The sequence below is a fragment of the Hydractinia symbiolongicarpus genome, chromosome 6, assembly GCF_029227915.1.
Source record: "Hydractinia symbiolongicarpus strain clone_291-10 chromosome 6, HSymV2.1, whole genome shotgun sequence".
NCBI classification, from domain to species: Eukaryota; Metazoa; Cnidaria; class Hydrozoa; order Anthoathecata; family Hydractiniidae; genus Hydractinia; species Hydractinia symbiolongicarpus.
The window spans coordinates 18,204,785-18,232,045 of NC_079880.1; the positions used below are offsets into that span (position 1 = coordinate 18,204,785).

A 27,261-nucleotide genomic window follows, 5' to 3' on the forward strand; every position below is an offset into this window, starting at 1 on the left:
TCTGCTACAGCTGATGGTGCTTCTCCAAATAGACGCTTTTATAGAATGCATAGGCATTTAGATGGTGTCCATGACAGTGATGTAGTTTATCGTACTAAGAATATTCATGCTAATGATGGTCGATTTATCTATTTTTTTGCTGATGCTCCACATCTCATCAAAACATCACGCAATTGTCTGTTTAATTCTGGTTCTGGTCGAGCTACCCGTTATATGTGGAATAGTGGATTTTATGTTCTTTGGAGTCATATCACACAACTCTATCACAATGATCCCGAGAGTGGTTTGAAGTTGGTCAATAAATTAACAAATGATCATATACAGCTAACACCATTTTCAGTAATGAAAGTTCGTCTTGCAGCTCAAGTTCTCAGTGAAACTGTTGGCAAAGTTCTCAATCAGTTTGGTCCACCTGAAGCAGCTGGTACTGCACAATTTTGTCTAATGATGGATAGTTTTTTTGACTGCTTGAATGTGAAAAACACTGTCGAACATGAGTTGAAGAGAAAACCATTTCTAAAACCTTATCAGTCAGTTGATGATGAACGCTTTGCATGGTTGGACGGTTTTCTCTCCTATTTCACCTTATGGAAAGAGTCAATTGAAGAGCGTGGTGATAATTTTACAAAAAATGCCAAATCAAATATGTTTATTTCCTGGCAAACACATGAAGGGCTTAAGATTACAGTTAACTCTCTCAAAAAAGTAGTGAAATTCCTTTTACAACATGGTGTACCGTACATTCTTTCTGAACGGTTTTGTCAAGACGATCTGGAAAATTATTTTGGTAGGCAGCGTGCCATTGGATCGCGACGTGACATACCATCGGTGAGAGACGTTGGATATAATGATAATACCATAAAAGCACAATTTTCTGTAAGACCAATTGCTGGGAATGTACAAGGATGTGGTAGCAAATTCAACATGATAGATAACACCCCATTACCAAAAAGAAAAAAGTCTACACTTTGAATGAAGCACACAACAAAACGGCTATTTTTATAGCCACACATTTGAAAAAATGTTATTAATTGGCAATTTTATCTAGTTCTCTTTATATTGTGGGACTGGAGATGCTTTGTTCTATCATTGGATCACTTTAGGAGATGGTTATTGGATGAGTATGTATGTTTATTTTTTCTATGTCCCATCTATCTATTATTTTGTGAAAGCTATTAGCTATGAAAAAATTGCAATGTTGTCACTTTTTCAAAACGCGTCAGAATTACTCACGCATATATTTACAGGAAAATCAGAGGAATCCTGATATCTTAAATTGACCGTAAATGAAGTAACAGGATTTCTCACACGGGACCTCTAAATCGCACTGTGAGGGATCCTGATTTTTGTCTGAAGTTCAACCAGAAAAAAAAAAAAAGGAATGAATTTTTATTGTGATTTTTAGCCATGTGTATTGTTTTTTATCACATGTGTGGCTATAAAAATAGCCATTGTGGCAGATTTTATAGTTCATACCCGGAACTAGATGAATCAGTGACCCATGTCTTTGCTGCTACTGGCTTTTTTAATTTCAGTTCTCAATGATCTTTTCTTTGCAAGTTTTTTAGCAGCCTTATGTTTTTCACGTATGTCTCTAGCATAGGAAAAGCTGCGAACTCTTGTAAACATAGTAAGCATGTGTTCCAGAAGATTCATACTGACTTCTTTACTGACTTGTGGATCAATGGTATAACAGACACTTTTGAAATTGGAAAGTACAGAACAGTTTTTGAGCATATTTTTAACAAGGTCTTGACAATTTAGTGTTGTGCTGAAATTTGAAGTTTTCAACCGAAACATTTTTTCACATTCTCGAAAAAGTTCTTGTATTTGTTTGTTCACTCTCCACAAGCCACCACGGTCGCGTATATTGATCAATGTCTGTGAATCATCACAGTCAACTTTGCATGCTTGTAGGATTGATACAGCCTGTTTGTTGAATTCACTTTGTTGAGACTTTTTCGAAAAACGGAATTTTGTATAAAGCTTGTGAACGATAAATCCAGCCACATATTGCAGGCTTTTTTGTTCATTCTCCGAGATAGGTGTTACAGCTTCAGTTACAGAATCGACAACCTTATCATTACCCGAAAGATGAATTAAAACATGATTTGCAAGTTCTGTTAGAATAATATTGCTCAAAGTAGTGTCCTCAAATTTTGATGGAAGCAAGTTATCTTTCAATAGACCATAAAAGTTTGCATAAAAATCTTCTGCATCACCGTTATACTTTCCAATGATTGGCTTCAGTTTTTCCCAAAGTTTGACCGCATCATCATTAGAAACTTTGAAATCACGAAACACTTCCCTGGTTGATTTGGGTAAACATTGATCACCAAGGCATATCTCAGCACTCTTCGTGATAAGTACTTTCAACTTCAAAGGGTGTAGCTTTTTCAAAATTTGTTCTTCTTTAGTAAGTTTTGGTAATGAAGGACCAGCATTCGTCGATATTTCAGGAGTAACTTCAGTAGTGTGTTTGACATTGCGATGTCTAGTCAGGCCACGTTGTGATTTACAAATTTTATCACAATCCTGACAAGGATACCCAACTTCTTCGTAAGCTTCCACTTCCGTTATCACAGCATCTAATTCCACATTAAAATCCACATCTTCATCAAGAAAACCGCCTTCAAGTAACTCAAATAAATCATCAAGATCTTCGCCTGCAAGGTAGTCTCCTCCTGCATGCGCCGCCATTTTGAACTTCTGTGCAGGATGAGCGGGCCGTCCCAGGCTGATTGAGGATAGTTCGCGTAAACAATGCCGACGGTCCACGCAACTAGACCATCTTTTTTTCTTGTGACTATGAAAAAACATACGAAATTTCTACAAGCAATAATTAGGACAGTATATTGGACTCTTTCAAAAAAACAAGCATAGAAAACAGCATTTTTTATTTATGAGTCAGGTTAATTTAGTAACCTTAAAGCCAAGTAATGTTTTTTCTAAACTTAAAGTTTTTATATCCACAAGTTCTTCTTTTTTCATATACCACAACTGGAATCAGCAGCCATGAGCAAAAAAGGGAACCAAATCATAAAGAAAATAACATATCAAAATATTTCATCTTGCTATAGTAGTAGAATCTAGTGAATCATAATCAAAGAATTAATAAAAACTTTTGTAACAATGTATCACTTTTTTAAAAGCGTGACAAAACTTTAAGCAAATTAACACGGCTGTAAATTATACACTCATATAATAGGAAAGGGTGATAGGGGAAACAAAGTATATAAGAAGAGAAAGAAACAAAAAAGTATGAGGCAAAAAATAACACATTATATAGCTAATAGTCTGGCGCCTGACTACGGATGATTACACCCCATAAGTTATAGAATTTTCATTACCCTAAATCTGCTACTCTAACAAGTGGTAATTGAAATCACTTTATCAGCTGGGTCACTGTAAACACGTCTGTTTTGTTTCTTATGAGATATATTCTAACAAAAATAGGTTCCGTAACATATTCCATTTAAAAGTAACTCTCCATCGTAGAGTCCACAACATCACATCTTCCCCTCTGCCTAAAAAGAACAAGAAGCCGCTCGGCATCAGACTGGGAGATATTACGAAGTTACTTTTCAAAACGGTCGGGGCGGAGTAGTGGAAGAAGCCTCAAACCTGACGCGAAGCGGGAAACGCTGGTCAAAGCCCTCAATTTTCACCAGTCTCAAGCGTAGTTAGCCTAGTCTTTCCATAGACAATTTCTTTGCGGTCTCATGGTCTAACAACTTTGGTAGTAAAGGGTAGCACGGACCGGGGCTGACACAGGGAACAACAACCAACGCTGGGTCATTCAGACCAAGGCTTACTAAAGCGCATGCTAAGCAGCTGTAAGCTTTGCGAGATCTCAGAAAATTCGACGAAAGAGAATACAACCAGGTTCGGGGTCGATGAAATAGGCTACGTTCAAATTTGCAAGGAGAGTTGGTTAAGGAATGTGTATTTAGCTGATTCGTTGCCGTAGATTTAGCCACATTACGTCATTTCTTGGTGCGATACTGCTACACGGCAGAGTCGCTGACGTTTTTCGTTAACAAATAAACACTACACGTGCACAAGACTGTTATACGAGCTGGTATTCTTCCACTCAAACAAAAATGGCTGCTTAGCGGTCAAAATTGATTTGTCACGTGATCTTTTGTGTAACAAATTTAAACGAAAATAGGGTAATAGCTATCGTTTGAATGAAGAATTGACTCAGAGGAAAGAAAGTCAGTTGTGATGCAAACATATAATGTAATAGAAGAGTGACAGGCCAGCTGTCTTATTTACAAAAGCTGAACGAACACAGGAATTATATATACAATAGCTGCCAAAAATTGGCTACGTGCTAGAAAGGATAAGAAATAACTTTTCAACTCTGGACCAGCTTGTGTGAAAATACCGAAGCAACGTGGATTTTGAAGTTTGAACTTTCAGTAGTATAACGATGTTGGACGTATGATAAAATATATCTATCTAATCGTGAAAAATAACAAAATTGTGAACTAAATGATCAAAATGAACAAAAGTAGTGATAGCTTCAGACAGTTCATAAACTATTCAAAAATATATACATGAAGATTGTCATGGGAAGTCAACCTATTCATCTTTTGTATCACTGGCTTCCAAGTTTTCGGTGAACAGTTCCAAGTCCTGTAGTGTCATGTTGTCCATATTCAACGTTATTGTTAAGGTTTCAGACAGAAGCTTCTTAACAAACATAACTTTGTTACTTACAGGAACATCTATTATCTTGAGCATATCCAATGGGATCGAAACATTATATTTTGCGCCAGTAGATGTATTTTTCAACACTGTTAAAACATTAGAACTCTTTTTTTGACATTCGTCAATAGAGGACATGTTAGAACAATTGTTGCATAACACAATTTCTTCATATGATTGTATTTCTGTGGAACAGGACGGACAGATTGTTTTTGTATCCAAGGATGACATATTCATTGTAACAAATTTACATTGGCATGGATTAGTTATTGTAGTGTCGATATTTTCTTCAATTGTCACTTTTTTCAGTTTCGTTATATCTGTCGTCTTAAGCAGTCTGTCCTTCTTGAACCGGGCAATTTGTATATGCGTTAGCAAGACAGCTTCATCATTTTTGACCTGGTTCACTAAATCTCCGAATATTGTAATATTAGCATGTCCAGAGCTATCGGATACGATAGCTGTTTTGAATTGTATAGCATTGCCATCATCTTTTTGACTAGTTTTAACTTCAGAAATTGCTGTAATTATTCCTTTTATGTTAATACGTTGAAATAATGCACATTCTGCTAATGATGTTGCAATTTCAGATATCTGTATTGATTCTTCAGGTCTTTGTCTGTTCATTGCGATCTTTTTCACTTGACTGTAGTCTGTTATCAGAATATCGTTATTCGACTTTTTGAATCGTTTCAGGGAAACACCTTCATTATCTGATTTGTTTAAACGTTTGAATAAATCATATCTTGCTTTTGTAAAACACACAGCACGCTCAGAACCAGCATCAGACTGCAGCTCCATGTCAAAGTATGGGACATGTTTTTTTGATTCTTTTAACGGCGATAATGACACCACAAATGCATTCAAGGATGTGTCTAAAAAATAATTATTTCAACAGATATAATGTAATGGATTTTGCAGCTTTTTAGACAAATTACATGAAGCGTACAAATTGATGACGAAGTTTGTTATTACATGTCCATAATTTTTTTTGTGCATTCTGCTACTTTCACAAAAAACAAACAAAACAAACAAACTAACCTTCATTAGGTTGATGTTGTTTAAACTTCTCTACAATAATTAAAACATGAAATATAAATTAAATACATATTATACAACAAATTTTATATTTTTCAGAAATAATTTCTTTCCAAGTACTGATTCGAAGGACACGTGGACACCCTAGAAGTGTTAGTCCAGCAATACGCTGGTGAAAATGTTTTTGTTTGTGGAGAATTTGTTCTCCAGAATCCAAAATGTTCTTTTTTATGTGCACACGTGTACATTGAAACAGACTTGAAGCAACTATCATTGTGAAATACAATATTTATTTTGAGTATAAAAATAACGAAAGGACAAAGATAACGTTTTCTTTTGCATCAATTGAACATACTCATTTATAAGGATAAGTTGAGCATAAATTTACTTACTTGGCGTTGATGGTCCTGGATTATCCATTGCTCAGTGTGCTATAAAAAAAGTTTTCATCAAAATTGTAAAACAATAGCATCATGATCAGAAAAGTACAGACTATAAATATGTGAATCAATCATTCTTTCATCAAGAAATTGTTTTTTGATATAGAGATGGTCAAGCAATGACCCACAAATGTGTGTTGGATTTGAGTATATCCAAGATTGGCCAACTGTTCAAGGAAATAACTGTTTCCATCCTCAAGAATATTAATATTGAAGTCTCCACTGATTATATCTGGTTTACGAGACTGAATCAAATAAGTAATAGCTCTCAGAAAACCATTGATAGGCTGGGAGACTTTTTTATACACTAAAAGTATTGTCAGTGACAAATTCAAGGCGGGTTTGTTAATTTCTGTAAAATGAAAACCATCTAACTTAAATTCAGAGGTCATTTTGATCGTATCTGACTTGAAAAGCATCGCTAGACTGAAATATTTGTGTTCAGAATTGCAAACTGTGAGGGAGTATTGAGGAAACGTTTGTTGGATTGGACAAAGAGAGTCATCAGAAGTAAGTTGTGTCTCTGTCAAGCAAATGACATCAGATGATGAAAGACAGGGATCCTGGGCAATATCTTTAGAATGTTTTCGCAATGATCTAACATTAAGAACGGAGATTTGTATATTATATAATTTATTGGTGAAGACACATTTTGTAAAAAAGTTGGCGTCCGTGCGAAGACGTTCATATTCTGCTAATGTGGTGAGATCAGTCTTGATTGCATTTTGTGAAATTGTTCCGGTTAGGAAAATATTGTCCAGCTTGCGGACGCGACTGAGAGCAACATATACTTGGCCTTTATTGAACGATCTTTGCTTATGCAACTGGAAGGAGAATACAATATTTGGTAAAGTCAAACCCTGGACTTTGTTAATGGTACAGCTATAAGCCAAAGTTAATGGAAATTGTGAGCGGAGTATACAACTTGAAAAGTTTTTATTAATTGGAATTTTTGCTTCAGTTCTAATAATGGGTACTAAACCATTCTTTAGAGCAAAACATTTTTGCGTCTTTTTTTTCAGTCCTGCTAAAGGATCATCAAATTTAACAAATATTATGTCAACGTTATTGGCGGTAGAGTATTTGAAATCAACAATCATTCCAATTTGACCGTTGATAAGACGATCTTCTATATCAATGTTAGTTGTTAACATTACTCTGGCATGACTTTTCACCTTCAAATACCTTGACAACCCACCAGCTTCGCTTGTGGAACAATTGAGTGCTCTGTCAATCTTATTTTCAGAAACATGGTTAGGAAGTTTGTCATGTGCTATTATTGTTATTTCTAAAGATGGGAGAAGATCAAACTTTTGTTGATTGACTTCATCTTTCGGTGCATTTTCAGCAAATAAATAAACTGCATCGTCCGGTATTGCTAGGTTTTCTACTGACCGTGATTTAAGTAACTCAATGTGATCATCATCGGTTGAACCAATGCGTATACTGTTGAGCAAATCAATAAGTTTTGTATCACCTTGCTGTCTCATGCATTCATTCAACTCGCAACAAGAAAATTGTTTCCATGGATGACACAAATTCAAGAACTCATTTTTAAATGGCATAAAAACAAAAGGTTGACGAATTGGTGGCAGTTGGAGCAGGTCACCGACAACAATTACACTAGGGTTCGCAAATGGGATATGAACAGGACATGCAAATATCTCACAAAGACGTTGATGAATTTGTAGCAGTCGTATATTGGACACCATTGAAATTTCATCAATTATTACAGCAAATAATTGTGAATATTTGTTACGTAGGGTGGATTTTTTATTGACTGGCATGGTGGAATGCCTAAGGCAGAATTTATTGTTGTGCCATTGATATTAATTGCTGCAACACCTGTTGGAGCTATGAGTAAAACTTTGATCTTCTCAATATCATTAGAGACTATGTTAAAGAGTTTTTCCCATGCTTGATGAATTGCGCGGACCAAATGTGACTTTCCTGTACCAGCTCCACATGTGATGAACAATCGAACTGGTTCAATTTTAACATTTTTCATGGCTAATTTATTTTTCACAAATTGTTTAGCCCACGAATAACATTCCAGGAAAACCTTGTGTTGCAATGAGTTCAGGGAATGAATCATGAAATACAAGTGTTCATCACTGACATTGGCAGCTTGAGAGGTTATTAAACTAATATCAAAAAGTTGATTCACAGACAACGGCATGTCTTCCTCATCATTTTGAAAGGTAGAATTGTCAGGAATGTCATTCTGGGTACTTTGCAAGTCATTCATTTCTGATATAACCTTGTACATTGCAGAGTCGATTTTTTCTTTATCTGGTTCAAAAGTCAGTATACTTTGTTCAACAATAGCGAGAATACCCGGAGAGGTTAACTTGCTACAATAGCTATTATCCAGCATTAATTCATTTTCACTTCTAAAAGGGTAAAACATATATAGCAGGTGATGTGCATACTTTTCAGGGAATAACTTTTCATTTGGAATATGGTATCTCAAAACTTGTCTAATTTTACGACATTTCATTGTGTCTTTCGATGACATGAGTGTGATTTTAGGTGGAAGTTGTACATGACAGTCATGGTTAAGTTGACTAGCATCCTCAGTAAGGATGTCTGGTTGTGAATCATTTTCATCAATTTTGTAATCAACATAGTAGTATGCTGCAAACAATGCAAGACACATGGAATCAACTTGTGCATATCTCCCTTTGCAAAAAGTGGTATTTGGCCTGTCAATGTATCTATCACACAAACTTCGCTTAAATACATCAGTACTATCGGAACTAAGCTCTTTTATTTCTTCCTCTGATTTATATATTCTGATACGGTCTGAAGGCAAACCTGAATTAACATAAGTTGTTTTAGGGAAACATTTCCGAAGCCATAACTCAGGTAAACAGAGGTAAACTGCTTCTTGAACAGATACTTGTCGAGAACATGAAAAAGCAGATGCAATTCTGTACATTGCTTGCTTGACACCAAGCTTCTGATCTTTAATTTCTTGAGAAGCTTGTTTCAATGCACTGGAAGATTCAGATTCACTTTTAGAGAAATACGCACACATATATGATACTGCTTTATAGTAATTGTGCACAGGTTGTAAGTCCATATTTGCTTGCCACGCTTTAAGAATGGTGGGATTATAGTTATTAACGAAACAGGAATGTGGTGGCCTTTTCATGTGAATTTCATAGTCATCTGTTGATGAAATGTTCAAAGCTTCATAATATTGCTCCTCATTTACACCAATCCTTTCAAGTATATCAGAAATAGTTGCATTATTTATAAATTTAGACTTGTTCGGATTCAAGTACTCATCTATAAAATTTTTCACTTTCGTAAGGATAGAATTTCTTCTTTCTAGTATTTCAGTTTTTTGGATCATTTCCATATCCTCTGGCAACGGTTTCGCAACAATAGTTTTTTCTGAAAAATACTTTCCAAAAGAATAACGACACGGAATGTTTTTATATTTTCGGCAGGATTTTGAATACTGATGAATCTGGTATTTCCTTACTAGACAATTCAATTCTGGAAAATGTTCTACATCAGGGATATAAGCTTGGATCACAGCATCCAAAAATTCAATATATTCAGTGATATTATTTGGATCTAATTTTGGTGGATTTAAAATCCATAAAAAAGAATGTATGTGCGAAGAACCCCTGAACTGGAATTCGACTCTCAGCGCATAGTATAAGACTTTGCCAAGTGGACCAGTTGGAATCATTATGATTTCTGCAAACAATACTTCAATTCTGTACTGAAAGTGTCGAGCTAAAAGCACAGGGTTGCTGTTTAGAATTTTACTTCTTTCAAAATAACTTAAATTAGATATAAATTCTTCCGTTAGATTCAAATCATTGAGTTCAGAAATTATTGAGATCAATTCTTTCCAATGCAAATCCGCACAAGACAAAGTCAAAAAGAAAGTTGGACAACCAAGCTGCCGGATCATAGCTAACACTTCAAGTTGGAATCGCTTCCAATAAGCTGGAGTACCTTTGATATAATTCATGAATGTGTACCCTTGGTCAGTTGATACGAAAGATTTCAAGGCTTCCTTATAATTGCCAAGCATTCCAGCAGTGATTGTGTTGCCATTTACTTTTTTCATAGCAATGTTGATTTGAGATGTCAAGCTCAACTGCTGTAATAAAAACTGGGCAAAGAATATATAATCTGTAACAGAAGAGAACATTTGCTTGAAATTCAACAATCTTTGGTTGAAATATTTCGATGGACTTAATTTGACTTCTCTTTTATACGTATACCCAAATTTTCCATCGCTGAAAAGCTGAGGAAATGCAAGCTCTTCGCAAGTTTGATCATTGAGTATGCTAGTCGGTGATTTACCTTCACCAGGTGCAAGTTCAAATACATCTTCTTGGGTATGCAAAGGAAGGGTGAAACTTTCAGTAGCTGATTGGCTGTGCTCTGAATAAGGGCATTCTGCAGTTTCCTCTAGATTGTCCTGATCAGTCTCAACTTCAATTGAAATTTCTTCATCTTCATCAAAGTTAATCAAGTCCTGTTGAATTTGGCTGACATCAATATCAATGTCGTTGTACAAAGGGTTATTCAATTTCAGATATAATAGAGCTGACTGGACTTTTTCGGGGGAGACTGTTTGAAAATATACATGACCCTTAAATTGCAGTTTCTTTTTTAATTTGACAAGAATGAGACCATTTGCACTTGAATGACGTGGTAAAATATTGGATATATCAACAGTATCTATTGGAATGTTGCAGACTGCTCCTTTCATCTTGGGAAACTGACCTTTAGACATGATGACAACTTTTTTAAACAGAAGACGTTTTGAAATAAGCGCTGTTTCAAGCCTGTTTAGGCATTTCAGATTATGTCATTTAAATGGAGAGAGTTGTGTACAGCTTGACATGGCAGTTCACTTTTCTTCAACTTAGCTGAACATGTGTAGCATATATATTTCTTACCATCAGAACTGGGAATATTTGTATCTATTAAATTAGCAAAAGTAGCTTCATACTTTTGAATATCGTAAATTATTACAGATTTTCTGTATAAACACCTGTTACATATGCAACAAATATGAATAGGTCCTTCACATATTTTTGATCTGAATTTGAGAACAGCTTTCTCAAGATCACTTGACGAATGATTGTTATATGATTTGTTATGTACAGTAGTTTGTGCTGTCAATTTTTTGGCACTGAAATGAGAAAACCGCTGCCGTTGTTGTGTTTTTCGTTTTTGCTGCTGATTCTGTGATTTACGACGATTCAGTACAAAAAGACGAACAGGCTCAGTGAGTTCTGATGAAACTTTGACAAACTGAATTTCATATGGAACTAGAACCTTTTTGGGTAATATTAAGTAAACATGCTTTAGGATGCCAGATCTTGCAAACTAGAAAAATGTAAGATGATTGACGTTCCATCCATCCGTTCTCCTTTACTATCACGGCTATGAGAATCAACTAAAATAGCCCTGAATGGATTACAACGTGCATTAAATAATGATATACAGTAACCTTCACAAATGAATATTTTACCATCGTGATCTTGGTCTGAACATAAAAGTGTTATCAAGTCATTCAATGTATCATTAGTCCTGGTCAGTGTTCCAAACCTGTCATAGTTGAAATCAAGTTCTACTACAGCATTGTGGACGCAGACAGTCCTGGGAAGGTCCGGGGTTGATGAAAATGATGAAGCATTCATGGACTTGTAAAGTGCATCACCCTGTTCAATGACGTATTCCAAGTCATTTGAATTCCAGATGTTGATACGCTTGAACTTGGAAAAACAAATTGCAAATAGGGATATACATGAACACTGAATTCCTCGAGTGATTCCAAATTTAGTATGACCTTGGTAAAAAGAAGCACGTACGGAGTGAATGAAAGCGTGAGAGCTGTTCACCGGAGAGCTACCCTGTGTTTGCATTTTGAAAGTTCACGAAAGTTCAAGGTTTTGAAAGTTCGAGTTGAGTATATTTTAAGTAATGTTTGATATTGCTGAGAGGGCAGAGATAGATCGGTATGCATCAGCACCCGTTCTTCTAATCTCCGCAAAATAAACAAAATAGAAAATATGTACGAACAACAGAATTATAAATATGAACATACGTTTCCTGGTTGTTTACTTGTCGCCTTCTTGAACTGATTTCCAGCCGGGAGGTCTGGACGATGGAGCATGCGGTTTTAAAGTAGTTACCATATCATTCCAACCCATGGCCAACAGACAAGCTAATATCCGACGAAAGAAATCTGCAAATTTTGCCGAATATGCCAAAAAAATGATAGCATCTTTAAAAATTACTTGGCCGAACCTCCAATGTTAAAATTGAGTACGCTTGTTTGAAGTGGTATCTGGGTATGTGTGAAAGTAGTTAAAAATGATTTCAAAGCTGCGTGATTGAAGCGAACGCATGGCACGATCGCAAACGAGTAGGATATTCCCGAGTTATAGCGTTAGCGCCGCTCATTTCAAAACTGGGATATCTCCCAGTAACAAAACCAAAAACAGAAACAGAAACAAATTTTGTAAGAGTTCAAAGTTTGCTAGTCTGTCTATTTACATGTCTCTGGTTCTATGTGTAGTCTACTACTTTCTCCATTTGCTTGGCGGTCGCCTGATACGTCGCGGATACGTTTTCCGAGAAACTTTCTTGGTCGTCGTATGTTCTTGTTGTTGTAATGGTGGAATCGTTTGGGGTTGTTCGACTTCAAGGTCAGTGCAGTCGCCGCCATAGCTTCCTTCATCTTCTTCCTCCTCTTCAAAGTCAATATCAGTCGGTCGTTCCTTGGCTTCCTCCAGGATTTTCTTAAAATCCGATATATTTCGGGAAAGTTGGCACTTTGTCCTTTGATTCAGGGCGCTGATCATCGTACCTCTTGTGTAATTCGGTATAGAATTGGGTTATATGGCGGTGTAAGTTTATTTTTCCTCTTTTGTTTAACGAGTACGCGATCTACCACTTGTAACTCTCTGTGTCTCGCTTGATTGCAATTGTCTCGATACATTTTCGAGCGTTCTCTTGATTGTTGATCGTTGTAAGTAAGTTTTTCATCCATAAAGCGTCAGGAATTGAATATCCTATTTTTCGGTTGAACATCATGTCTGCCGGAGGTATGTTTGTAGCAACGTGAGGAGTTACTCGGTAAGCCATGAGAAACGCTTCAACCTCTTCTATATACGGTTTATGTTGGACGTGTGCCGTACATATAATTTTCGTTGAGGTAGCATAAATCGTTCAATTTCACCGTTAGCTTGTGGCCATAACGGGGTCACCCTTCTATGTTTGATCCCTTTTATTTTCATGTATTGTTTGATTTCATTCGACCGAAAAAGCGGTCCATTGTCAGTAATTATTGTTTCTGGTTAACCAAACTTTGTAAAGGCTGTGTTTAGAATTGAGATGAGATTTTTTGCAGATGTACTTGGTGTGATTGATACAAGCGGGTATCTCGAACGTTGATCGATCATTGCTAGTGCATACTTTCCGTCCGGAAATGGTCCTAGGTAGTCCATGTTTATGGTTTGCCAAACTTTTGGTGGAATCTGTGTTGTCTGTAAAGGCACATAACGTGTTTTCTTGGAGACTGCTTGACAAGGTATACAACAATCTATTTCCTGGGCTACTGGGCTGTCCATGCCAAAGAAAAATATTTTGATACGCAGTAGGACTTTGGTCTTTGATAAGCCCTGGTGACCTTGATGTGAAAGTTTAATGGCAAGGTTCTGTTAACATCTTGGTAACACTATGCGATTGTCTTTAAGGATTAAGCTCTGCTCTGAGTTCACAGTCAGTGTATCTTTGATTTTTCTGTATTGTTTCAGAGATCGTACTTCTTCAGTATCCAACATTTGGTCTAATTTATACTAGGAGCGAGCATTGATATGATGTATGACTTTCTGTAAGATAGGGTTGGCTCTTGTGGCGATTTTGATTTCTTCCATTGTAATTGCGATTGGGCTAGCGTTTGTGGGAATAAAGTTAACGTGTTCTTCTATGTAGTTTGTTAAGTCGTTCGTTTATTGACATACGTCCCGGGTGTCTACTTAAATAGTCAGATATATTGTCCTGTGAAGTAACGTAATCGGCGTTGAAGGTGTATTCTTGTAGACGTAAGACCATTCGTTCAATTCGTGCAGGTGGGTTCGCTTTGGGGTTGTTTAAGATGGTCACTAATGATTTGTTGTCATTGATAATTGTGAAAGGTCGTCCAAATAAGTATAGTCGGTTTCGTTCACATGCATATGTTGCACTAAGGCACTCCCGCTCTATTTGTGAGTACCTCATTTCCGTTTCGCTCAACGCTCTTGATGAATAGGTTATCACACTAACGTCATTTTTCCCTTTCGTTTTTTGCAGTAAGATCGATGAGATGCAAACAGGGCTGGCATCGAAAAAAAGTACGAGCTCTTTCTTTTCGTCGAAATACTCAATACATGATTTAGCGGATAAGCAGATTTTCAGATGTTGCTTCATCCCTTCGCTAAAAAATTCGTATCCGTAGAATTCATTTGTAGGCTTATCGAAAATACATTTTGGTAAATTTAATATCAGCCATTTCTCAGCGAGGCGTTTAAACACGGTAGTCAGAATTTTATCGTTATTCTTCGTGTTTTTTACGAAAATCAAAATGTCATCAGCAATGTTGAGAGCACATGGTATGTCGGAAAGCAGTGTTCCCAATGTGTGTTGCAACTCTTCTGCCGCACTTCTAGCCCCGAATATTAAGCGTATATATTGTTTTCTGTTCTGAACGCTGTAATATATATCTACATGATTCGTCTAACTCGAGTTGATGGAATGCAGCATTTAGATCTAATTTCGAAAACTTTTTCGCTCCTTTCAATTTTACTAACAGATCTTCGACGGTTGGAGTGAGGTACCGTGTCCTAGTTATAGCCTTGTTGGCGCTACGCATATCTAAGCAAATGCGCAAATCATTTTTTCCTTTTGGTAGAACGACAAGAGGATTTAATCAAGGCGTTGGTTGACCTGATACGTCTTCTATTATATCTAAATCCTCTAACCTTTCTATTTCTTTCTGTACTTTCTCTCTGAGAGCGAACGGTATGCGTCGTTCCGGCTGGGCTACTGGGGAAATTTTCTCATTAATATGTAATTTTATTCTTAAGTTGGTAAACTTTCCAATTTTCCCAACCTCTTCTTTCAAAGTTGGTGGGCACGTGGCTATTGTTGGTGTTTTCTTTTTGGGCATTGTTATTAAGTTAAAAGCTATTGCTGTTGCGCCATTCAATAAGTTTCTATTACGATGGCCCCTATGGCTCACTTCTCTTCTCAATAAAAACATTTCTCTTCTTAGTCAAAATACTTCTCTTCTGTATAACAACACTTCTCTTCTGTATAAAAACACTTCTCTTCTGTATAAAAAACTTCTCTACTTTGATACCCAAAGTTCTCTTCCGTTCGAAACACTTCTCTTCCAAGTGCGAAACACTTCTCTCCAAGTGCGAAACACTACTCTTCCATAAGCTCGAAAATTTCCCAGACTGAATCTGGTCCTTAATATATGAATTTATCCAGATCTTAGAATTGACCCTACTTTATCCGGGAATAAACATTAATTGTGATGTCTGTTAGGAACAGAACTCGTGGTTTACAAAAACCAAGATATTTTTTTTGCAGCAATAAACATTGTGATGTTTGCCGGGAAAGAACTCGTGGTTTTCAAAAAACAAGATATATATTTCTAAAATCCAAGCATTTTACATTGTTACAGGTGTTGTATTACATATATCTTTTGACTGCACAAATCAAAGCGATATAATAATCAATAGTTTCATGAGCTGTATCTGGCTTAAGTTTGGAGAAACCCTCTATTGAAAGAACTGTTTCCGCGAATTCAATAAATTCAGGCTCATTATCGTGATCTGGTACAGATAGTTGGCTAAATTTTTCTAGCTCATTAATATCTAAAGTTTTTATAAAAGACTCGCAACCATATAATTCTGGAACAAAGTACAATGTATCAGACCTTCCACGGGGAGCAGTAGCACCTTTGCTTGGTGCTAACAGATGTTGATTCCAACGAATCGCAAATTCATTAAGGTTCTTTCTGATCAAAACCATAAAGCAGTAGCGTACACATTCAGCAATGAGTGTATCACCAGCGTCTAAAAATCCTAAGTCTGCAAGTTCTCTAAAAAATAACCTCCACCAACTTGGTCTGTCTTTTGAAAATTGTGACCAAAAAGATTCGATTCTTTGATTAGCTGTTGATGTACCAACAATAAAACTGCCAGTGCCAGCATATTCGTCATTATGCTGAGATCTTAATGCAATCTCAACAGCTTCCAAAATACAGTTTTCAGTACCATCATCAGACCTTATTCTTGTTGAAAAAATATGTCACATGGCGAGGGGACTTGTCCCGTGTAATAAACCTCACAAAAGATTAAAACTACGGACCAATGATGTAAAATTGCGGACCAGATTTTAGAATTCAAGTTGTAAAGAGCCACATGCACAGAAGTGTTAAGTGCAGAAGAGAAGTGTCAAAATACTGAAGTGAAGTGTCGAAATACAGAAGAGAAGTGTTTCGTTATATAGAAGAGAAGTGATTTTGATTTGGAAGAGAGGTGAGCCATAGGGGCCATCGTATTCTATGGATGGTGTCTATTACGTAAAAGGTAAAAGTCAGTTGTTAAAAAAATTCTTCTTTTGTTTTCGACTAACAGTGCCTTAATTTTTAATGATTGCTCACTTGCGCCATATGTTTTAACTTTGATGCATGATTTTTTAGCTTTAACGCTCCCCCGGAGATATTTTTATTTGATCGAAAGTTTGTTTGTTTAGAATATTTAATGACAGGGGCGGATACATACCACGTCAAAGACGTCAAGTGACTAAGGTAAATTATCTACCTGTATAACGGACGATGTCAATCGAGAGGGGTATAGTAGTGCGTAAGGTTCTTTATTTATGTAAACAACGTGCGCCGAAGGGCGGGAGTTGATATGAAATAGGGGACCAACGGTTCAGGGTGCCGCAGAGCCACGTCTGTGCGTTGTATCTGTTTTAATTTGCATGGTGCGTGATTATTTTGACGAATATAGTCTGTGGTCCGTTAACCGGTAGTGTTTCTTACGGCGGTAAAAGTCATACAAATCTACAGAGTTGAGCAAACCTGTAACATAGACTAGTGACATATATAGTATGTGCGGCACGATATTTGAGTGAAAAAAAAGGTAGCCGCCCTTAACGATATAACTCGAATTACCAGTCTAGTGACTTAGCAGTCCGCTGGATACGATTACCCTTGTGAAAAAAAGGTTCTTTCTTGTTAAACATGGCTTCAAAAACCATGTCTGACAAGGTGACTAGTGCTTTTTTAAGTAGAAATGTCGATGTAGTGAAAGAAATTCCCGCATTGGTGATTTGTCAAAATTGCCTACAATAAATTTTGCGCAGCTGCTGGAGAATGGAAGTGTATTAAAATATAGGTTAGCTCCTTTGGACTTTCCTACAAAGTTTGTTTGAAACAACTCGGAAACACTCATCGCTTTGAGGTAGGTTTGTTTAAACTTTTTTCTGATCCCTAAAGCTTTGTTTTTTGTTAATAGACTGTGAAGTTTACAATTTAGTTTTTGTTCAGCTATAACAATGCAATAATTCAGTCATAAACTGAAACAAAAGTCAAAGATTTAATATGCCTGACCTTAATTGTTTTTAATAAACATTCTTTTGTTTTATTCTCAGAATAATTTTATTTTACAAAACGTGTCCTAAACAAATATATAAATGGTAGCTTAGTTGTGTTGTTATGTTTGTGAATGTATTACTAGCTAGGCACAAGACTCAGATTGGCTTTGTTTTTCTTATTTTAGCTCTGAAACAAGTGGTAACTGCTTATACAGCTCGGTATCATTAATGTTGTCAGGTGACAATTCATTGTGCCATGATTTAAGGTTACTTACTTCTTTAGAGTTGTTTATTCATGCTGAATTTTATTCTACGCATCCTTTTTTTTACTCTATTTTTGAACAAGGACAAAATTAATAACTATGAGTTGCAGGAACAATGTAGTTTTTTTTTACAACTCGTGCTACAAGGAGGTAATAGATGTTGCGGAAAGTGTAGGAGTTGAGGAGAAAATGAAACGGGGTAATCAGAAGGCAAACATTAAGAGACAACCAACCTGCTATCAATCCAAAGGATTATTATAAAAAAGCCTTAACCATACCAATCTTGGACCATTTAAACAGTGAACTTAACTCGACGTTTGATTTTGAAAACTATGTAGTGTATAATGGATTGTGCATTGTACCAGCCAAAGTAGTTTCAATGGTTTACTCCAACAAAGATTGGAAGAGTAAATTCAAAAGGTTTGTAGATTTTTACAAATCTGACATGCCAAATCCTCTTGCTCTAGAGTCTAGTTAGAGCTGTGGGAAAAGTTTGCTTTGGATTATCAGGGTACAAGACCTGAAACAATTGCTCAAACTTTAAAGTCAATAAACCTGTCTCTTTTTACTAATATCAGTGTTGTTATTCGCATTCTTGCTACCATCCCTATCACTTCATGTGAATGTGAAAGAAGCTTTTCATCATTGAGACGATTAAAAGATTATTGCCGTAGTACCATGACAGAAAATCGTCTTAATGGCCTTTCTTTAATGTACATTCATCAAGAAATTATTCCAAAGGTAGATGATGTACTTAATATTTTTGACCGAGATCCTAGAAGATTACAGTTAATTTTAATTTACTATTAAACTGTGCTAAAACTTAATACATATTTAAACAATTTACTTTATCCTTACTTACCCATACTTACTTTTACTTACTCATCTTTTGATAAGTCTTACTTTTAAGTTGGTAATTATACACTTAGCATCTTAGGTTCACCCTAAAAGTTTCTAATCTTTGGATTTTCTGAAGTCCTAACTCCTATTTTATAACATACATTTATTACGATGCTTTGAGCACAACCCCTGATTTATATCTTAATGCTGACTTTTCAGCAAGAGTCCTTTCAGTTTATAAATTTACTTTTTGAGCCTTGTTTTTTATATGCTTTGTTTTTTTATATATATGTTACTGAAATAGTTCTTGCACATTCATTTTTTTAAATTTGTTTTTATATAATTCTTTGTTATCATGTCAACCCGGTATACTGATGTTTAGATGTCAGTTTTGATAGATTCATTCATTATCCCATTGGCCGGTTTTGACAATTGGCTTAATTTGACCCATTTCATGTTAGATTCAGTTTGTCCATGGTTTTCTACATTACGTGATGCGCAAGAAAGAAGAAAGAAGATTTTTATGGGTTATTAATGTAACCCTTCAAGTTTTCGAAAAACATTATTTTGGAACACCAGCTGCTATGAAAAAGTAGCTAGATTTCTGTTGTTTTTTCTTTCAATTTATTATTATGAAATAGGTGTCTGATTTATTATACATTAAAAATGATAATTGGGGCATTTGCGACAAAAAATATTTGGCTTCACGAAAAATTTTGACTAAGGACTTTTTAAACCTGTATCCGCCCCTTAATTAAATGACGAGCCCGTGTCTATTAAGGCCTTGACGGTAACTCCCTCTATGTTAACTTTAATGTTAAGCTGACTAATCGAGTTTACTACTGTTTGCATCTTCACTACATGTTGACAATTTCTCTTTAAGCGATGAATTACTTAATTACTTAAACGTGTTCATGAGTTAGTGAAAAAAGATGGTGTGTATTACCACATTCCGAGTTTGAGTCGGAAGATTCGGAAGTAGCCATATTGTTAACCGAACCTTTCCCCTGTCGTCGTTTAACCCCAGAACTTCTACAATATCTCGCAAAGCATCCGATTTTGTTGCAGTTAAGACATTTTTTGCCTTTAGCTGGTCAGGGCTTTGTGTGTGGGAACGTACCACCCCACCGAAAACATGTTTTATTATACGTATGGCTACTACTTCCTCTTCTACTCGTTTTACTCTTACCGAAGCTAGATTATTATAAGTTTCTTCTCAATTCATTAACTTCTTCTTCATGCTTGTTTGTATTGTCAACGTCATCTGTGTTCAGCATCTTCTAAAGAGTTCGCATACGTTAAGAAGTCTTGCAAAGTTAACTCTGTGTTCTTAAGGCGTATTTTTGTAGTTGTTATTACATGTCGATGAAATTAATTGTTGTTTAATTTCTTGTTCTATTCTTGTGTTAAGGTCACATCTGTTAGCTTGTTGTTTCATCCTAACGTAAAATTGGTGGATGGTTTCTACTTCAATTAGCTTCAGGTTTCTGAATAAATATACTTCGTATTCGACGTTTTCTTTTTGGGTTAAAATGTTTATCAAAGATATCTATGGCGTTATTCAATGTCTCGTCGCTATCTCGCACTAGCAAATTGTCATAAATGTCGTACGCTTCTTCTCCGATATAATTAAGTAGCAGAGCAAGTTTTTGCTTATCGTCTGTAATATTAGGTGCTACACACAAATTAATAAATCTTTTCTTGTATTTCTCCCATCTTGTAGAAATCATAGTCATAAGAAAGAGATAGTCTGGGTACCCGGTCCGTTTATTTACGTTTGTTTTGTTTTACGGCGCAATGATGAGATTATTGGGGTGGCTGGAGCAACCAGGGACGTATTTTGAACAAGATGGCTGAAACAGACGCTTTTATTTATGGTGATGACTTCGATGCTATTCTTGCAGCTATCGAAGACAACCTTTTAGAGTAAGATAAAGAATTATCTGTTCCTATAACAGATATTGTTGATTAGGTTGTTGCTGATTCCATAGAAGAGTGTTTTTAAATTTTATCAGTGCGAAAAAATATTCAAGACATCAAGAGGTTTAACCAGAAATAAAAATAGCAAGCATGGCCCTACTTCTGTGGCTGAACCTCATCACCAAGTGCCTGAAAATAAATTACATCCTCTATACTTGAAGAAATACATCGGAGAATGTGCTTCCAAGCTAGCCCTAGATGAGTGCTATAGTGAAGAAACGAGAAAGTGTTTTTTGATGTTTTAAAAGCCGACACTAGATGATGCTAGATACACCTTTGATTTTATTAAAGATGTTGTAGCCAGTTTTAAAAACAATAGCGAAGAATTTTATGCCTCTTTTTGCAAACGTGTACAAATTTTTAGTTATAATGACTTTTGTTTCCCCAGATTCGGCGACATTTGGATGGTAGGTCTATTATTTTTTGGTTCATCAAGATATCATTTTAAGCAACAATACGTAACCAAGCAATGAGTTTAGTGTTTGTTAGAAATGCAACGTCCTAAAAAATGGTGTTAACTTGAACATAAAATAACTTTAAACAAAAAAAAACACGTGTCTTTGGTTTTAGTTGAAACAAACACATTTAGCAAAACAAAATGATTGCAATTTAACAGAAACAAAGTGGCAGAAAGTTCGGGAACCTTAGTATAAAATTTTATTTTATTTGAAATTTGGGTTGTGTGGCGAATATGAAAACATGTCTTAAGTATTGCGTTTTTGTTTTTTACCTTCTTATATCGATTTATACCATCTATCATGTTATGACTGGAAACGATATCACTGGATATAAGAAGGTATTACTAAAGTATGCTAAAAAATACATAGAGGAACAAAATAGAATTGTTAAAAACGAAAAGAGAGTTTCAGAAGCAAGGGATTTTTTTAACGACAAGTTTAAAATTGTTTCGCCCGATAAACAGTTACAAAATGAGAAGGAAAAAGTTGAATTACCAAAACATGATACTAATGCAGAAAAAAAGAAGATCGAACCACCAAAACAAGATTTAAAGATAGAAAAAGAATTGCCGAAACAAGATACTGGAACGGAAAAAGAGAAAATTCAATTCACAAAATCTGGAACTGACCTTGAAAAGACAACAATTTTAGAAAACATAGAAGATAAAACAGATACTCTGAATAAAGAAGATAATAAAATACAGAAAATTCGAGGTTTCAAAAATCTTGATTTAAGAAGAAACAACTACCACGATTATACGCCACCTTTTAAATGCTCCACATTGCATTGGAGGGACATTATAGTTTCATGTAACAATAACATCAAATGGGAATTAAAATCTGATAACAAATCCGAACATACAAGCGTGCAAAAGAGTAAATTTCTACTCAATGCCAAACCATCCAAAATTAAAAGTTACATAAAAATCATCACGTACTACAGTAACGGTATAAAGAAATTCATTGGTGGAGACTTCTGGTGGATGAATGTGATTGGTCCATCATCATTTCATGTTGATTTGAAGGACAACAATGATGGAACGTACGAAAGTTATTTTAGTTTTGTAGAACCTGGTAATTATACTGTCACGGTTGAGTTGATCTGGAGTTTATGTGATGGTTTAAGAAACCCTCCTTCGTGGTGGTTCAAAAGTGGTAAGGTATATGTATGCTGTAGCCTAAAATATTTATTTTACTTATAAGATACTAGTCAGTGGGCCGTGGATAAATCTTCGGGTTTGCCCATCCTTTAATTTCCGCATTTTGTGTGTCTCGTCACTGCTGTTACCATTTTGCGTGACAGACAGACAGACAGACAGACAGACAGAGTATTATAATATAGACTAGTCGTTAGCCCGTGGAAAAATCCACGGAGTCGCCCGTCCTTTATATTAACCCGTTGCAACAAAGTGGACAGAAATACATCGCATTTGGTATTGATGCGCATTTTAAAAATTTCGTGTTTCCGTTACGGGACACGGCTTTCGCGGACAAACAGACAGACAGACGACGGCTATTATTAAAGGGACTAGTCGTTACCCGTGGAAAACCCACGTGGTCGCTCGTCCTTTATAGATAGCTTTTCGTGTTTCCGTAACACGACGTTTTTCCGCGCACAAACAGGCAGACGGAATACGGGTATTATTAAAGAGATACATATCGTTAGCAAGCTAATTTCAATCTGTTAGTTTAAATCGATTGTTGATACTTTTCTGACCAAATAGCAACACAAACGTTTTATCGAAGTACGTGCCCAATTTTTAGACAAAAAATTTGACAAAAAAAAAGTTTTAAAGCAGAACATAGTGGTTAAACTTGCTTGCCAGTTTGTAAGCCGTTCAATACAATTTCCTTATAAATGCAACTATAAATAATTTCAAAAATATTTCCCTGAATTTGTTCATAGAATAACGTGTGAGTAGTTAGAGAGTTCCAATAATTCTGCACAAATGCTTATTTTTAGTGTGTTAAAATTTCAGGTATTCTAATTTAGGTGACGATCAAGGCAAATATCAAAAGCGTGGATCATTAGGTGTGGACACATATATTGGACAAAAAAAGTCATTCCTTTTTACAATACTTCAAGGTAAAAACCAAGACGACATTTATGCACGGGATATTTCTGGTCCCAATCAATGCCAACCAATCAATTCACACTGTGGTTATTGGAGAAACGACCAAGAATTCGTCACCTCCGGGAGGCAAATTAAACCCGAAATACCAAAGAATAAGAAATTACCAAGTCGCTCAACTATATACTTTCATGGTGACTCGTTACAGTTTAGATTGCATGATTTTTTTCTTAGTCGACCAATTTGCAAGGAACTGTATCATTGTAATCTGACTTATACATGGGTATACCCGAATCCTCCGTCGAAACACATCTACGATGACAAAGACTTTAACAAAACAATAATTTTAGAATCAATTCGGAAAGTCCTCCTTCATCCTGATGTGTTGCAGAAATCCAGCGTTGTTTTGATAAATTTCGGTCTGCATTTAATGATGGATATTAGTTTTGATGAAGCGGTAGATGTGTTGGAAGATTTCGTCCGACTCGTTCAAAGTTTAAAGACAAAACATAGTGCAAATTTCCCAAGAATTGTTTGGAAAAGCACTACGGCTCCTTTTGAAAGAGAAAGATACAAGTATAATGAAGATCATAGGAGGTTTTTGACGAAACAGGTAGGGAGTTAGTATTTTTATAAACATTTTAAAAACATTTTAGCGTGTAAGAAATAGGTGGAGATGGTTGATGACAAGGGGAAAATCTTTCCCTTATTATCCATGTTTTCAGAGGCAAGATGATAAGGAAGAGGGGGCTAAAAATGAAAAAGAGACTGTTTGCCGCTTTATTTTGTCACGGATTAAAGTTGAAATTTTAAGTTTAACTACAAGCTTTTTTGATTATTATATCCTCACTAGCCGGGAGACCTGGCGTCGAAACGCGGGTTAAGCCACAAGTGCCGTAAACTGTGTCACACGGTGGGCGCTTTAGTACAGGTATACAGTATGTCGGGAATGAAGTGGAGAGCATATACTATTAAAGTGTTGCGACTGTAACATATTTTTAATAGCTGAAATAAAAACAGAGTTTACAAACCGTTGTTACTCCATTATAGCAAGAACAATCGGCAATATTATTTTATTTTGCGGAATAAGGTTTTGTGAAAGTTGAAAAATTAATCGTGACACTGGACTAAGCGTTTAGTGCAGTTAAAGCGTGTTACATAGACGTATAGGGATAATACCCTTTTGAAAACAATTTTCTCATCGACTTTGTTTAAATAAAAATACAAGAAACAGTCCATTGCTAATACAGGACTGAGCGGTTAGTCCAGGTGAACAGTGCTGCACATTTGTACACGTGTGATTCCCGAAAAAGTTAAGAGTTAATTGTCACAGTTGGCTGACCACTTAGTACAGGTAAACCACGTCGACATGCGTATAGGCGTAACAGCCTTTTCCAAAAAAAAAACAGTCTGTTGTTAACACTAAGCGCTTAGTAGTTAAACAAAGTTAAACAGGCGTATAGGCGTAATATCTTTTTCCATAAAAACTTCTTTGCAACTTTGGTTTAAATAAAAACACAGGGAACAGCATGTTGTTACCCATCAAGCTAAAGCAATCGCTCAGGCATTTATTTGGACAAAAAGTTTTCAGGAAAATAATAAAAGACGTAACTACCTAGCTAACTGCATTAAGCATAAGAATTATTATTTAAGAATATTGTTATACCCAAACTGCATTTTTATACTTTCACTTTTTAGCCAAAGAATAGCTAAGGACCTAGCTAAATAGCCACAGCCTCAACATAAAAAATAAATGGTAGTTAGGATAAAAAGCTTTTATACCATACAGAATAGAAATAAGTAAGGCTGTAGTTAGCTAGCTAGCCTTTAAAATCTTCGTTTCTAGCCAAAAATCCTGAAACTGGTGCGAGATTTGTACATGGCTAAAAAACGTATCAATATATTTATCTTAGCATTGAAAACTAACAGAAAACAAATAATACAAATATATGAAGTTTTCAGAAGACAAAAAAGTCGAACAGGCCAGGATTGAATGGAATACTTGGTATATTACGCGCGAGCGGTAAAAACAAAGTCGGTAAAAATGTATCGCATTTGGTATTGGTGCATATTTTAAAATTTCGTGTTTCGTAACAGGACTCGCCTTTCGGGGACACGCAGACATACGATGGCTACTATTAAAGAGATTATCACTTGTCAGTGTTTAAAAGAATGCAAACGTTTCAATCTTAGACCTACGATAGGTAAACTGGCTGATATTTTCTACTGTATGCGCATTTCTTCAGGCAAGAAAGTTGGCCGTAAAAGTATGCATCTCTAATCAAAATTCCTTCTTTTGGGCAGACTAGACTCTGAAACGTGACGACAAGCATGAGGTTCTAACGAGCAGCGTATGCGTGAAGAACAAATAAAAATTCATAAAAATACATTGCGGTTTGAGTGTTACGCTATGATAACATTTTCAGATCTCAACACTGATACCCTGAGCGAGTACCCTAATGCATGATTGTAATTGAAACAGGTAACAATATAGCTCTTCTGTTTGCTCATTTAGAGAAGCATTATGTGGAACGCTTATTCAAGAGAAGTACTGTGTAATGCTAACATTCCCATCTTGGACGTGTACTATATGGCTGCATCATATATACCTGGAACACTTGATGGGGTCCATTATGTCGGTCACGTTTTTGAGAGCGCGGCTGCAGCTTTTGAATCTTTCGTATTAAACAGTTTGTAAAAGGAAGTCTTTTAGTTATGTCAAAATAATAATTAACTTATTAGAAAAACTATTTTGAAAAGAAGAATTGAGATGTGGTAGGAATTGTATTCAAGGTGTGAGAATTGTTTATAATATATATTTACTCACCTAGGAGTCACTTTTTGATGTTGAAGAAAATGTAAGAAAGAAAGAAATTGTTGTGTCTGTGTGATAAAGATTTAAAACTAAGTGCCTAAACGCCTCAATAAATATACCTTAAATGATCAGAAGTAGTACGGAGTGCTCCAGATCACCCTTCAGAGATATTACTAACACACGCAGAATTGTGTGTGTGTTTATTCCCCGCCATATTCATATAAAATTAAAACGTTAAACGTTCGAATAATAAACAAAGAACATTGTGCCATTTAGATTAAATAAACATTTATCTAAAAACATCGACCAGGTGTCAAGAAACTGTATATGGCAACTCATTTTATTATTACTAAGAACAATGCAACTTTAATACAGAGGGGAGGGCTAAGATACTGTGTTTGAAATAATTTTGTTAATAACAGAGTAACCGAACGCCACTGAAACTTCTGCTTACTATTATCTTAGAATAAAAAGATGGCAAAAAATGTGTAAACATATTTGCAGAAAAAACGCATTTCTAAGGGCACTATCTCATACTGATTTATTGTTATATTAGTGTTTTTATTCACTATAGTTGTAAGTTGAAAATGATTCAACAATTGACATTATTGCTTCTTATATCCTATGATCGCCCCAATAACTTAGTAATTAAGGCTTAATGTCATTAGACTAGAATTTGTTTTCAAAAAAACAGGAACAGGGGGGGATAAGGGAGGTAATAGTTATAGGCTAAATGTATGTGTAAATTTCTTACATCGACCCATTTCAACTTCACTATAGATCTAAAAAAAATACCCAATTCTTCTGCAAATAAGCTCAACCACTTACAAGCTCATGATCTTTCTGAGTTTTTAGACGCGTTGGTGGGCCTATCCATGTATAAAGGTCAAATGAACTTTGGTAGAATTTTCCGTACGAATTTTCCCAAATCTGAAAACTGCGGAGCATGCGCATTACCTAAGCCTTCGTTACAATTCTACTTTCTGTTATCGTTGGCAGTACCTT

General features: G+C 35.7%; 3 protein-coding genes across 3 annotated transcripts; 1 reads left to right on the forward strand and 2 right to left on the reverse strand.

Moving 5' to 3' along the window:
* Positions 1-2,791: 2,791 nt before the first annotated feature.
* On the reverse strand, positions 2,792-20,586 carry LOC130647301 (uncharacterized). The gene is made up of 4 exons (XM_057453096.1): positions 20,121-20,586; positions 6,144-6,182; positions 5,755-5,784; positions 2,792-5,588 (listed from the first exon to the last, which is right to left on the reverse strand). The coding sequence occupies exons 2-4, from the start codon at positions 6,169-6,171 to the stop codon at positions 4,588-4,590; spliced, it is 1,059 nt and encodes a 352-aa protein (XP_057309079.1). The 5' UTR covers positions 6,172-6,182; positions 20,121-20,586; the 3' UTR covers positions 2,792-4,587.
* On the reverse strand, positions 13,535-15,087 carry LOC130648122 (uncharacterized). The gene is made up of 3 exons (XM_057454153.1): positions 14,957-15,087; positions 14,201-14,880; positions 13,535-13,866 (listed from the first exon to the last, which is right to left on the reverse strand). The coding sequence occupies exons 1-3, from the start codon at positions 15,085-15,087 to the stop codon at positions 13,535-13,537; spliced, it is 1,143 nt and encodes a 380-aa protein (XP_057310136.1).
* A 908-nt stretch (positions 20,587-21,494) lies between the features above and the next one.
* On the forward strand, positions 21,495-26,271 carry LOC130647789 (uncharacterized). Its single transcript, XM_057453759.1, has 3 exons — positions 21,495-22,524; positions 23,363-24,054; positions 25,957-26,271. The coding sequence occupies exons 1-3, from the start codon at positions 21,603-21,605 to the stop codon at positions 26,137-26,139; spliced, it is 1,797 nt and encodes a 598-aa protein (XP_057309742.1). The 5' UTR covers positions 21,495-21,602; the 3' UTR covers positions 26,140-26,271.
* Positions 26,272-27,261: the final 990 nt, after the last annotated feature.